Source organism: Tachysurus fulvidraco, chromosome 19 (assembly GCF_022655615.1).
Source record: "Tachysurus fulvidraco isolate hzauxx_2018 chromosome 19, HZAU_PFXX_2.0, whole genome shotgun sequence".
Lineage (NCBI taxonomy): Eukaryota > Metazoa > Chordata > Actinopteri > Siluriformes > Bagridae > Tachysurus > Tachysurus fulvidraco.
The window spans coordinates 13,403,954-13,416,945 of NC_062536.1; the positions used below are offsets into that span (position 1 = coordinate 13,403,954).

The 12,992-nt window shown below is 38.5% G+C and overlaps 2 protein-coding genes across 5 annotated transcripts; one reads left to right on the forward strand and one right to left on the reverse strand.

The window, feature by feature from the left end:
• The first annotated feature begins 1,092 nt into the window (after window positions 1-1,092).
• Window positions 1,093-6,572, forward strand: il17ra1a (interleukin 17 receptor A1a). 4 transcript variants are annotated; one of them, XM_047803797.1, is made up of 11 exons: window positions 1,093-1,369; window positions 1,748-1,769; window positions 2,084-2,236; window positions 2,584-2,708; window positions 2,797-2,923; window positions 3,480-3,527; window positions 3,660-3,808; window positions 3,965-4,039; window positions 4,167-4,233; window positions 4,337-4,459; window positions 4,590-6,572. In XM_047803797.1, the coding sequence occupies exons 1-11, from the start codon at window positions 1,268-1,270 to the stop codon at window positions 6,023-6,025; spliced, it is 2,427 nt and encodes an 808-aa protein (XP_047659753.1). In that variant the 5' UTR covers window positions 1,093-1,267; the 3' UTR covers window positions 6,026-6,572. The 4 variants fall into 4 exon arrangements, with proteins under 4 accessions (XP_047659753.1, XP_047659754.1, XP_047659755.1 ...); XM_047803798.1 differs by having other exon boundaries at window positions 2,090-2,236; window positions 4,334-4,459; XM_047803799.1 differs by having other exon boundaries at window positions 2,090-2,236.
• tmem121b (transmembrane protein 121B) lies at window positions 6,122-12,817 on the reverse strand. Its single transcript, XM_027151711.2, has one exon. It carries the CDS (start codon window positions 12,569-12,571, stop codon window positions 11,378-11,380), a length of 1,194 nt encoding a protein of 397 aa, XP_027007512.1. The 5' UTR covers window positions 12,572-12,817; the 3' UTR covers window positions 6,122-11,377.
• Window positions 12,818-12,992: the final 175 nt, after the last annotated feature.

The following is a 12,992-nucleotide window of genomic DNA, read 5'->3' on the forward strand; positions in this document are numbered from 1 at the left end:
TATCTACACATACTGTCAGAACAGTCACTCATCACTTCACCCCGAAATGTTACACACACTGTTACTGCTTGCACTGTTCACACATTCTGTACCGTATATTGTGTATTGTACAAACAGTCATCATATGTGATGCACACTACTGTTATTTGCACTACTACACACTCTCACACTTATACCATGCGTGTCACATACTCTGTATATTGTGGCCTTTATTTAATCTGCATAGCATCGTCTGTAGTGTCATTATTTATGTCTGTTACTTTATGTCTGTACTTTTGAGGGCCACCGACATCTGGTACCAAATCCCTTGTGTGTAAAAACGTACTTGTTCGTAAAAAAAATTAAATTAAAATAAAAAAAACTTCATAATAAAGACATTATAACAGTAAAACATGCTTTCTTTAGAGCAAAGCAAAGAAAATATGTATTTAAATGTTTATTTAAGCACTCAGGCAACAGTCCATCATTTTACAAGGTTTCTTTGCAGACAGGTTGCTTAAATTAGTAAAAGGGTTGAAATTAACAGGGTTTTAAAGCAAATAATTAGCAAAATGTTGCTAACTAACATCCATGCTAACTGCATGAGGATGTTATGAGATTATGATATTCTAAAGATTTATTCCAATTGTATTTGTAATGACATAAAGCACTCGTTTTAAAACAAATTATGGTGATTTAAAACTAAAAGCTATGCTATCAAGGCTAACGCGCGCAGAAAAAGAGAACAAATGCTGCCCTCTTGTGGACGGTTTAAAAAACGCCTCCATAAGGTGTGCAGAAAAAAAATAGCAGCGACTAGCGGCCGTATCCTAAATCCTCGGTAGTGCACTCGGTAGTGTTCTTTTTTTAGTGCCCCTCTATAGGGAGCAGGGGCGGATTTAGGATCAATCCAATTGTAAATTCATGAGTAATTCCAAAACAATTGAACTATTACACAGACTAAGACTTTTTTTAATTGTGTATTTATTTTTATTCCTATATGTGTTTCTTTTTAATAACTTACATACTAGAATCTCACATTAGAAAAAGTTCTAAGGGCAGGTAAAAACAGCCTACTTCCGCTTTCAGCTCTTCTTAGAAAACGTAGGCAGTTCTTTCCAGTAAAGGCAGGTGTGTGTGTGTGTGTCACATTTCCATAAAGTCCAGGAAGTTTGTCTCACTTACTTTCACACCGCAGCTTCGTTCAGCTTGACTACAATAATAATACTAATAATAAAAACAGTCTGAAATTATAACTCAAGGTTTATTGCTGTAGCATGAGAGCACCATGGCTCTGAAGTGTTTATCAGCTGTTTTATTTTTCTTCTGGACATCTGAAGTGTCTGGTCTACGCATCACAAACAGATCCTCTCTGACCTGCGACCAAATGGTGAGTAGGTAGATCATATATATATATATATATATATAATCTATCAGAATTAATCTATCTGTTGAAATGATTAAGGGAATCTTTTTAAGTTTGAAGATGGCAGGTCTTTAGTTTTGTGTTTGTTTGTTTGTTTGTTTGTTTGTTTTTCTTTTAGACTTAATACAAATACAATGGTATTTATATAGGTTTATATTCTGTATTTAAGCTTGATTTACATCTGTCTGACATCGAATACGGCTTTTTTTCCAATCATGAGAAGTAGTAAAGCACCTTTAAAAGACGTAAACTTGGCAAGTTTCCTGAACTTTAGTAATATTTGATCATGCTGTTGATTATATTTCCATAAATGATTTTGTCCTTTTGTTCTTTTCTTTAAAGGTGCCATGTGAAATTAATATAAGTGAGTAATATAAGTGTTTTTTGTACGCACGCACGGGCACACACACACACACACACACACACACACACACACACACACACACACACACACACACACACACACACACGCACGATTATCCTTCTGGTGACATTTTAAAAGAACTTCTTTTGTCTTTTATATTGTTGTTGTTGTTGATTTTGTTAATTATTATTAATTAAATATCAGAATGTCCCTACACATATCCCTAAACTGTCAATAATACATTAATTAAAACTAATAATCCCTTAAAGCCTTTTACCATTTGAGCTCAAAATCTGAGTTTATTTATTTATCAGTTACAGGTCACTGTATATATAAAGAATGGCTGAAACCACAGGATTTCACTCCAACCGGTCCAGTAGATCTAAAGGTTAATGTAGACGTCACAACGGATGAGAGAGGATACTTGGTGCCTGTAATTGTGGCAGAATGGAAAGCAAGGGATGATGGTTAGTATGTGAACTCAATGCTGTTTTGATGTAGGAAATAGAGGTGTTCAATAATGTGTTCCAGCTAAATTATATGGATTTTCTTTAGCACTAAGCCTTTGTTGAAGATAAATATTTAATATATGAATTATATAAACAGATCCTGCTGATTATAGACAATAGAATTTTCTGAAATCAGAAAGTATCTGATTGCCATTAAATATGTTTTTTAAAAATGCGTTAAAAAGAAAGAAGGGGAAAAAAGGTCCATGAAAGTCAACATCTAATTAACTAATTTGCATAGTGTTCTTATTTTCACTGGATTTTGAATTAGAACTGTTCATGTGTAAAGGAGCCGTTTCTTTCAGGGAGCATTATACATTTGACTGGAACAGAGGTTCAAGTGACAAAGCAGGGCAACGGTGAGAACATCTGTGTTCATTACATTTTTCTTCAGAAGATTACTACAATGAGAAATAAATTTGATGAACAGGTGAGACAACACAGAACAACACTTTATACCTTACCCTTTTTCTCTAATTATTATTAATATATTTGTAATGCGGTATTTTGCCTTGCAGTGGTCTTTTACTTTGGACAAAGTGATTGTCGATCCAGATGAGACGTATTTGGTGTCAGTCTCCAACCTTCCCAAGCCAAACATCGCACACACCAGTTACAACATTAACAAAACTGTCAAAGTATCAGGTAAGTTAATGCAAGTTAATGTTTAAAAGTTTAACCAAGAGGCAGATCATCGCGTGTCTCTAAAACATTTGTACTCTTGTATTTTCCTTCACAGCATAGTACAGACTTCTTTTTCTAAGTCACATGAAAATGAAAAAGAAACTATTTAATGATACATTTGAATTTCCATCATTTTCATTATTCATTATCTTAGTCGTAGCTATCATTATCTTTATTATCTGAACAGCAATGAACAAATCATGACAAAGCTGTGATTTATTCTACCACTGACAAAACAACACTGGGAGAGTTCGAATACACTGGTGTTTGTCACAAACTCACCTAAAATCACTTCAGTCTTAAACTTCAGGAAATCATTTTGTGTATTAGACTTGGCAAAAGAATGTACGTTGATGTACTATATTACCAGATAATTTACTTCTGTTGCCAAGAAATATCTAACATGCATTGTTTTGTAGATTTTGTTACATCCTCCTAAATGTGCACTTGCTAAAAGCCTCATATAGTTTTGTATTTATTTACGAATGCTGTCAAAAAAATTTAACTTTTACAACAGGTTGTAAAAGTCCTGCTATGCAGAAGACTCAGATCTGCATCGAAAGGGGTGAGTGAACATCTGTCTTTATTTGCCTTAGGAAAACAAAAACTAGCAAACATGAACCTTTTATTATTTTTTATCCTGCTTGTAGATAACTTTTATAACATTGTTCTATGAATGGATTTCCTTGTGTCATAGGAGACAACTGGAATCCCAACATCTCCATGGTGAGATCAGGGCCTCAGGACAGGACACTTTTTATTGCTTTTGACACTGATGAGCATTCTGAAACTTATAAAGTCCATGTGAAGTGCAAACAACACAAAGAAACCCAAAATCTCAGTAAGGTAAGGAATTCATCTGGACATATTTTTCAATTATTGTTTTTTTGGATGAGCTAGGAATTATTTTGAATGTGGAAAGATATAAAGTGAAACACATCTAACACTCATTTATACAAACCTAAATTTAAGGTGAATTTACAATGTATATTTTATGCACAGGAAAACAGGTCCTCCCTAAATGTCACATTTGACCTAGAAGCTTGGCCACACACATGCTGCTGTTTCACTGTGGAGGTATTTTTCCAATAGTTTTGCAACGTAACATATAAACTGTATACCTCCGATTATTATATACAGATTAAAAATTTATCTGAAATGTTAGTATACATATTATACATAATATAAATGTTTCTTCTTGTAGATCCAGCCATTCTTTAAGTGTGGAAATGACTGCTTACGGAAGAAAAGAAGTTTTAATATATGCCCAGGTACGAACTTAATAGTCATCCAGTTTTCTTATCTTTTGTCATTATCAGAATAAGAAGTTGACTGTTCCTGGCTATAATGGTTGTGTTCATTTTTGTTAAGGAGACCCACCTCAGACAGCAAACAGTGCAGATGGTTTGTGGAAGGTTTTTACTGGGTTGTTTGTCGTATTCTGTGGACTTTGTGCCATTTGTGCCATTTGTTTACGCTACAGGAAGCAGCAGAAGGGTAAGTAACACAAGATTATTTTATTTTCAATAACTCCGGGAAGCTTTTCGGAAATCTGCTTATTATGAACTACCTATTTATAGAGAAAAAAAATCCCTGACAGACACGTCTTACTTTATTTGTATTACAGGTCCAGCAATACCCCTGCATGGGCACCCTACTCCAGATAATCTACCAGATGCTGAGCATTCCGTGTTAATCATCTACTCAAGAGATCACCCAAAATACACCGATATAGTGCTGAAGCTCTGTGCCTTCTTGAGGGCCAAGTGCGGCACAGAGGTTTACTTGGACCTCCTGGACACGGCCTCTATAGGAGCCATGGGCCGCCTGCAATGGATGGAACTACAGATGCGTCGTATAGAGCAATCTTCTGCCAAAGTGCTGGTCCTCTGCTCACGAGGAGTGCAGGCCAAGTGGGGAGCCATGTGTGGTGGACCTCAAGTCCTCTTACATGAGGATGTTTGCTCACCAATGGGGGACATGCTGACACTCGCCCTGCAGCTTATCACACCTGACATGCAGCGGCCAGCCTCTTATGGCAAGTACCTGGTGGCGTATTTTGAAGATATAAGTGGTGAACGTGACGTGCCCTCCATGTTTGACTTGGCGGTTAAATACAAATTAATGAAGCACTTTGAAGAGCTATTCTTTCGCATCCTGGATCTGGAAAAATATCAGAAGGGGAAGGTGAACGCAATCAAGGGCATTGGCATTGATGACTATATCGAAAGCCCATCAGGCAAAGCTTTGAGAGATGCCATTGAAACCTTCCAGGCTTACCAGCTGGAGAATCCAGACTGGTTTGAAAAGGAGTGCTTAGACAGTGAAGATGAGGTTCCAGGAACTGAGATAAGCCCTTTTCTTACTGAGTGTCCCCCACAGGTTCTTAAGTGTGATCCTGTGCTCAACTTTGGACCCTCTGTATGTGAGTGTAAGGTGGAGGTACACCGTGCGGACCAGACCCATAGTGTCTGGTCCACTGAAATACCACATCTTAACCTAGACTTTGAGGAATCATTTGTTCAAGATGTCCAACCAGCATGCCAGGTATATTCCCTCCATCCAGCTGTGGAAACCCCACTTGGTATCCACCAAGCTGGAGTGTGCCATGCAAATTCAGAGAACCATCCCTGCCTTTTAATTGAACCTGCACTACAGGAGCCTTTACCATTGAGTAGGAACGAGGTATTTGTGAACAGGGGGCCACTTCTCGAGGACTCTTCTGCTACTGATAAAGAGGAGGCCCTTAAAAAACTACTGAACCTCCAGGTCTCACTGGTATCTGTTGATATTACAGCTCCTCCACCCTCGGTGGATGATGAGTTCCAGACATCTTGGGATGTGCACTCATCACAGCCAGTGGAGATGGATGAGAGTCAGGTGGAAGATGCCTCAGGAAGGAGACAATCTAGATGGTCTGATCAAGGCTATAGCTCAAGAGACTCTATGGTAAGGGAGGATCCTCCTCCATCTTCTCTTGTTGCACTGGCTAAATTGCAGGAAGCCCTATACCTAAACAGTCCCATCTCATCCGGATTCTGCACAGAGACAATGGAGAGCTGATATTAATATGATAGGCAAAGAGATTTCCAGTACACTCTACATACCAAACAAAAATGTCCTCAGGTTGTCAAAGAAAAAAACAATGATAAAGCCACATATTCTGCAGGTGTTTTTATTGTATTCTTATGTATATAACAAGTGACAATTAACCTGTGAACTGTTGTTTGCAGAGCTTACATGAGCTTGATAATGCAAAAAATCATGTAACATTTTTGACGACATAATTAACAGACATATGGACAACTGTCTATTTCTTTCCATTTAAACAGGTTCTACATTTAATATTGCACATAACCTTTTTGGTTAAAATGGGTTTTCATTACAGGAAATCTACAAGCTGTAATTTACAATATACTTTTGCATGCATTGCACTATAAGCAACTTTTCATGTAAAAACATACATATCACGAAGATGATTTGTTTCTCGGTCTTCTCGCGGGTAGATTTGTATAATCAGATTAATGGATCTCCGTCAGATGGGGCATTAAATGTAATACTATAATAGTACATTATTAATAGCTATAAATTAAAATCTGCATTCTTTGGTTGTCGTCGTTGTGTGCTTTTTCTTTTTTTTTTTACTGGAATTTACTGTAAACATATCAAACTAAATCGTGGTTCTGTACCCTTATTCCAGGTTTTAAAGATTTGCTAATAAAGTTCTGCCATTTTATTTTCCAACAAGGTAATGTCAGGATTTTATAGTGCAAAAAAAGACCCATAAAGACTCTTGTGAAAGGGACGTGTGAGAGTAGAACATTGGAAGGCATATGCAAAAGTAGAAGTCGGCATAAACAGTTTACATGCGTATTATTTTGCTGGCATACACATATCCAAACATGGAATACATTTGTATTATAAACATATTGACACTGCACGGTGAGGCACAGAAATACCATTTTTGATAATGCACTTTCGGCCTGCATATTTAACGTTCCTTTAAGGTTTTTACGCTCCTACAGTAAGCTTTCCTCACCGTTTGTGTTTACCAACTAATACACTTCCTTATTGAAATGCTTGCTATCTAATTTCTAATTAAACCTGTAGACTAGTCTAGCAGGTTTTTAAAGCAGTGCATTTGAGTAGGATGAAAAGAGTTTGAAAACATGGGGTTTTCCATTTCTTTCATCAGACCTACTCATATTTCCTGTCTCTGACCTATTATGGTACATCTTGAACTGAACATTTTGAACTATGTTGTCAGCATGTTGTTGTGCTGAGAGGTAGCCTAGCGCTGTGTGGAGACTAATGAGACACAGCTTCTGCTCCGAGGCTGATCTTTCGAGTAAATGAGGTCTAAACATGGGCTACATATTTCCTCACTTTGTGAATACAGTACCATCTTAAGTATGTGGTTATGACCAAAGGTATTAGCGATCATTCCAAAGCTCATGCTGTACACAATTAATGTGGTATTTCTTTCACAACTGCTGCCATAACATATTTTCCATGGACATTTTAAACAAAAAGAATACATCGTTTTCACTTGATATATAACATTTTACACCTTTTTGACAAGTGCATTTAAATACATCCACAGACAACGTGTCTGACTGCTTGACGACTGGGAGACAATATTTACTTCACATTACTTCAGATTGATGTCTATTACATGGTATATATTTTTAGAATATAACAACTAATTGCATTGCACGTATTACCGACACTTTTATTTAAGCACCAGCGAGTTGTGCTATGTTTTGACACTGATAACAGACATAATGACTAAATTCATAGCTTAGATTAATTTTTAAACCATGTGATCTTATTATAGACTCTTGCCATGGATCAGAGAAAGGTGCTCAACCTACTTTCTAACCGAATATACACATGGTTTTAGTTTTTAAGTCCATCCAAAGATAAACTCCTGTTAACAAGCTGCCAAAATACAGATTAAGCAGGTAGTCATCTTTGCCAGCTGTTCAGTTATTTTCTACTTTCTTTCTTACACAATTAAATTGATCAAATGTTTACAATACCCTGTCTATGAAGAAGCATTAATAGAGGTAATTGGGAAACTGTTTGATTTCTACAAACTCTTAACATTAGGCAAAGGTTTTGACCAACTTGGCCTGTGTTTTGAGCATCATATCTCTAAAGTCTTATAGGTCTCTAAAGGTTTTAATTTCAGTTCATGCTTTTACTAATCTGCAATTTTGCACTGGTAAAAACAGGACTTCCTCTAAACTGACTAAAATTAAGGCAAGACACTACAGGTAGAAATAACCTGACATTTTGGCCACAGAAAACAATTTTCTAATTTTTGGGCTAAAATATATACACAACATTCTCTTAATATGTATTAATTATTTGTTTAATTCACAGTTTTTATCTGCACATGGCCATGTTACCTTAAACCTGATAATGTGACTGATAAAGGCCTTATAAACCCAATAGGCCACAATGACTACAGCATACCATTTGTTTCTGCATATACAACCAAAAAATCTCAGCTAATAAATGAACTGCATTCATTCAAGTTCTTTCCTATCTCAAATTAGAAAGAAAGAGAAATTTCCCAAAATGCTAATTATTGTTGGTGTTATAAAAAAAAGCTATTTTAATCAAGAAGTGTACTGTTTTCTCTTGATTAAATCTTAGTAAAAAAGTGTTTCCACAGTGAAATATTTACAACTGCAATTAGTATTAGGCATAGAAACATTACTCATATTTTATTCTATAAGAATTCTGTAAGAATACCTTGCAAAGAATTGTTGCTGTAGTGTTTTGTCTTAACTCTCATGACAAACAGAGGAAGTTCATGTTTTCACATACAGAAAGATAGAGCTACACGTGTTTAACTCAGTATTTACTGTACTACCCTGTCAGAAGTGTTGTGCCGGTAATAGGTGCATTTTATGCTTTTTAACAGCACACGTGTGACATTCCATTATTGATTTTCGTAAAATTCTCAACAGTTTCATTAAAGTGCCTCACAATACAAGTGCAAACCAAAGACACCACGAATCACGGATCACTAATGACCATCGGGATCATGAACACACACGAGTGAGGGTTTACGATCACTGAAGTCATAGGAAGAAGAGAATATAGCTTCCTATTGGACTTGGCTAAAGACATGACGTTAGCTTAATATTAGATGTTTCATTTCCACAGCAAAAAGTCAGTGACACCAACTTCACCACGTTCTATATAATGACTAAAAAGTTGAAGAAATTAAAAAGGCTTTACTTAATCTTTACTTAATAAGACTTTAGACTGAATTCAATTTCAATTCATTTCAACTTTTCAATATTGTGTGGCTTACAATGTTAAAACCATATAAAATGCAATGTAGTTTATAATAGCTTTCCGTAAACAACCAATATTTAAAGTTTTGATTTTCTCCTTTCTATACCGGATTAGAAATATATTCCAGTCTGTAAAGCCTCAAATCCAAATACCTGGCTCAAATGATTATTCAGACCAGTCCTACTATGTGTGATCTAATGTTTCTACCTAGTTCCTATTATAATTTGATGCACAAAGATGAAAAAAGCTTGTTTACATGGTTAATCATGGTTTCAACCTATTCTTTTGTATATACAACCTGCCCTTAAATGCGTAAAGAGGGATTACGAAGAAAATAAAAGTTAAAGGAAGTAGTTGGTGTCCCTGGTGAGTATACATAGCTACTATAAAATACTGTACTGCTAATTTGCAATGTAAAATGATAAACAAACCAAACAACAAATTGTACATATACTATTTTCCATTTGGTTTTTAAAACAAATAAATAAATAAAGATCTGAACAGTGCATTCCCATCAGACAAAAACTCAACTTGGCACTAGAATTATTATCATAACGTAAAAATATATACACATATATTGTATATATACACTGTCCATTTTAATAGAAACACCTTCACCTACACCTGCAGCACAATGCATAAAATCATGCAGATTCAGTTCAAGAGCTTCAGTTAATGTTCACAAACATCTGAATGAAGATAAATTCTTAATGCCTTTGACCGTGGCATGGTTGTTACAGACAGATGTGTTTGTCTTTCAGAAACTACTACATTACTACTACTTTACACAGAGTTTTTATGCATCGTGCTGCTGTCACATGATCGGCTGGCTGAACGGCTGTGTAAATAAACAGAAAAATTATGAAAGTGGACAGTGTATATAGATATATAATATCCTGTACACCCTTTACAGTGGATTTAGAATTGTATGTCATGGTATGTAGGTGGAATGTAGGTCAAAAGATCTTAAAAGTAAAAAAAAAAAATTTTTTTGTTTTTAACAAAACAGATAAATTATGTATTATGCTGACTCCTGTGCGGAATATCAAAAATCCGATATCAACCATCTCTGTGGCACGGCTAGAGAGCAGGATCTGTCTGCAAATCTCAGAACAGCGGACATGTCTCTAGAGCTATACATTAGCTCACATGCATGCACAAAAAGACTTAGGAATATTTATGATTTCTTCAGTCAAACATCCTGTCCAGCTAGCACTGGCAGTGAAAACTATAAATACTACACTTATTACAAATATTACTAAATCCCATCAATGATCCTATAAGGGTAGTGCATGTCAGCTAACTAATTAGCGTTTACAGTGCAGATTTGCCCTTAAGGGATCCTGTCAGGTCAGCTTATGTTAACTTATGTCAGCTATCTGGCAAATGTCAGATGAGTCTCAGGCATTACTCTGCATAGCATTCTGGAATTTTGAGTCCAGCGGTGTGGTCTGCTTTAATTCTACGTTGAATTTATCATTATATGAGATGCACAACATCCTGGAAAATGCTGCAGGAGAAAAGCTTTTGCTCTTTTGTTTTAACCGCAAAATCTGACTATCACTTATGTTTGAGATTGCATATGACCTATTTATTATTATTATTATTATTATTATTATTATTATTATTATTATTATTATTATTATTTTTATTTTTATTAGTAGTAGTTTCAGGGTGGAGTTTTACCTGAACCTGATCTAAGGTCCTGATTTAGGAATCCTGTCAGTTTAGGTTACTGGCTAGCAACGTCAGTGCCAAGATTCCTGGCTTAAAGCCAAGCCCATTCGCAGGTGTTTACATTCCAGTAATGGACTCAAATACACGCCTTCTGTGACCTGCAGACAGACCGTGATGTGTTTCTGTATAACGCATTAGGATGTGGAAAAGCCATTATTTCATACCGCAAGTAAACACTTGTACCACATAAGTAGCGGCCATTTGAGATTCTGCCTTTTTCACTGGCACGTCGATTTGTTTTGGTTGTAGCACCTGTTAGGGACGTTGGTCTTGCGACGGCGTTTCATAAGGCTGGTTATATGGTAAGTTCTTGGGAATATTCTGTAAATGCGCGTCCCAGTTTATGTAGATGCGCAGCAGCATCTAGGGCTGAGTGTTAACAGCCAGCGTGTTAACGTATCCGCGCGGGCACATGTCGTTCTCCGAGACGCAGTGGGAGAACTGGGCCGGGTCTCCACCGCGCGCTAGTCTGCGCACACTCCTCAGGCTGGCGCACTGCTCCAGTAACTCCAGGCACTTGCACGCCAAGAAAAAAACGTTCTTGAACATAAAAAGTGACACGGGCATGTCGTAAAGGAACACGAGCAAGCATCTGACGGCGAGCAGAGGCGCGTCCAGCAGCACGCCGCTTAGGAAACGCGCGCACATCCAGCGACAGCGCATCCGCGACGCAGCGGAAAGCTCGTAGAGCCAAAGCACCGGCACAACCAGCGCCACGAAATACGCCGCCATCACACCGTACTTCAGGTATGTGTTGTTGGGGATCTCGTTTTGCACAAGCAGCAAATCTACGAGCGTGAAGCTGTCCAGCACATCTACACACATGTTCACGAAGCAGCTCTGCGAGTGGTAGCGCGGAGCTCCGTGCGGATCTTCCACTAGAGAGTTAATGAGGCAGAAGAGCAGCGGTGCTGCGAGCAGCGCGGTGGCCTCAAAACCGGCGGCGCCCAAAGGCACTTCACGTGCCACAAGCTCCAGGATGGACGTCTGCAGCACTAGCGCCACCTTTGGCGCGCACGCGATCACGTAGACGAGCCATGCGAGGTGCGCGAATGCGAACTCGCCCAGGTGACAGCCAAAGAGCGAGCTCTTTTGACGGAAGCCGCATGCTCGCTCGCGCTTGCTTCTAGCGTTGCGGACGAAGAAGATGGCCCAGCCAGAGACCACCACAAGGTCCGTGGCAATCCATGAGCACCAGTACAGGTCGGTGAACGCTATGAGGTAGAAGTCCAGGATACCGCCCTGCAGCACGAGCAAGGCGAAGCACAGCACCTTGTAGAAGAGATTTTTGGCGGAACGAGGGACGAAGGGCGGTGCAGACGGAGGGAATTCGCACCCAGAGGTCATGGCGCGAGCGGCCGCGGATTCGGTGTCCGTGCTGCCTCGATCCGCGTTGGCGCTGGATGCGCTCGTGCTCGTACCCCTCGTGCACGCGCCGCTGCGGAGGAGAAGCTGGCCGTTCTCGGGTGCCGAGGACACGGGGGAGTCTGGGTAGATCGCTGCTTCAGCTCGAACACAGCTGGCCACGGAGTTCGCTTTACGAACGTCCGCGATCATCGTATTCCTGCCCGTTCTGCGTCCTCGGCCGGATTTCGTCTCCGCGGCCCTGCGCAGAGTCACAGACGCTCACAAAGGCGCAGAAATCCCGTTATGGAGCGCGTTGGAACGGATTGTGCGCGCGCTTCGATTGACATATCAGAGTTTTCTAGTCCTGTGTTCTTGACTGAAGAATATAAAACATCACATCAGAGTTAATCCTAGCTCACAGCTTTACTCAGATTTACAGCAATTTTAATATCAGAAGTCAACATCTGTGTAAAACGCACAGTGTCTGGGACACATTGAGCTAATGTTCACATATAAAATGCATCTGAAGGAAAGCAATTGCTCGAACTACAGAGATAATAGGTCAGATATTCTGCAGGTCAGATGTTTAAAAATGGTGTGAGGTTTTTCTTATTTTAATTCCCTTTCATTT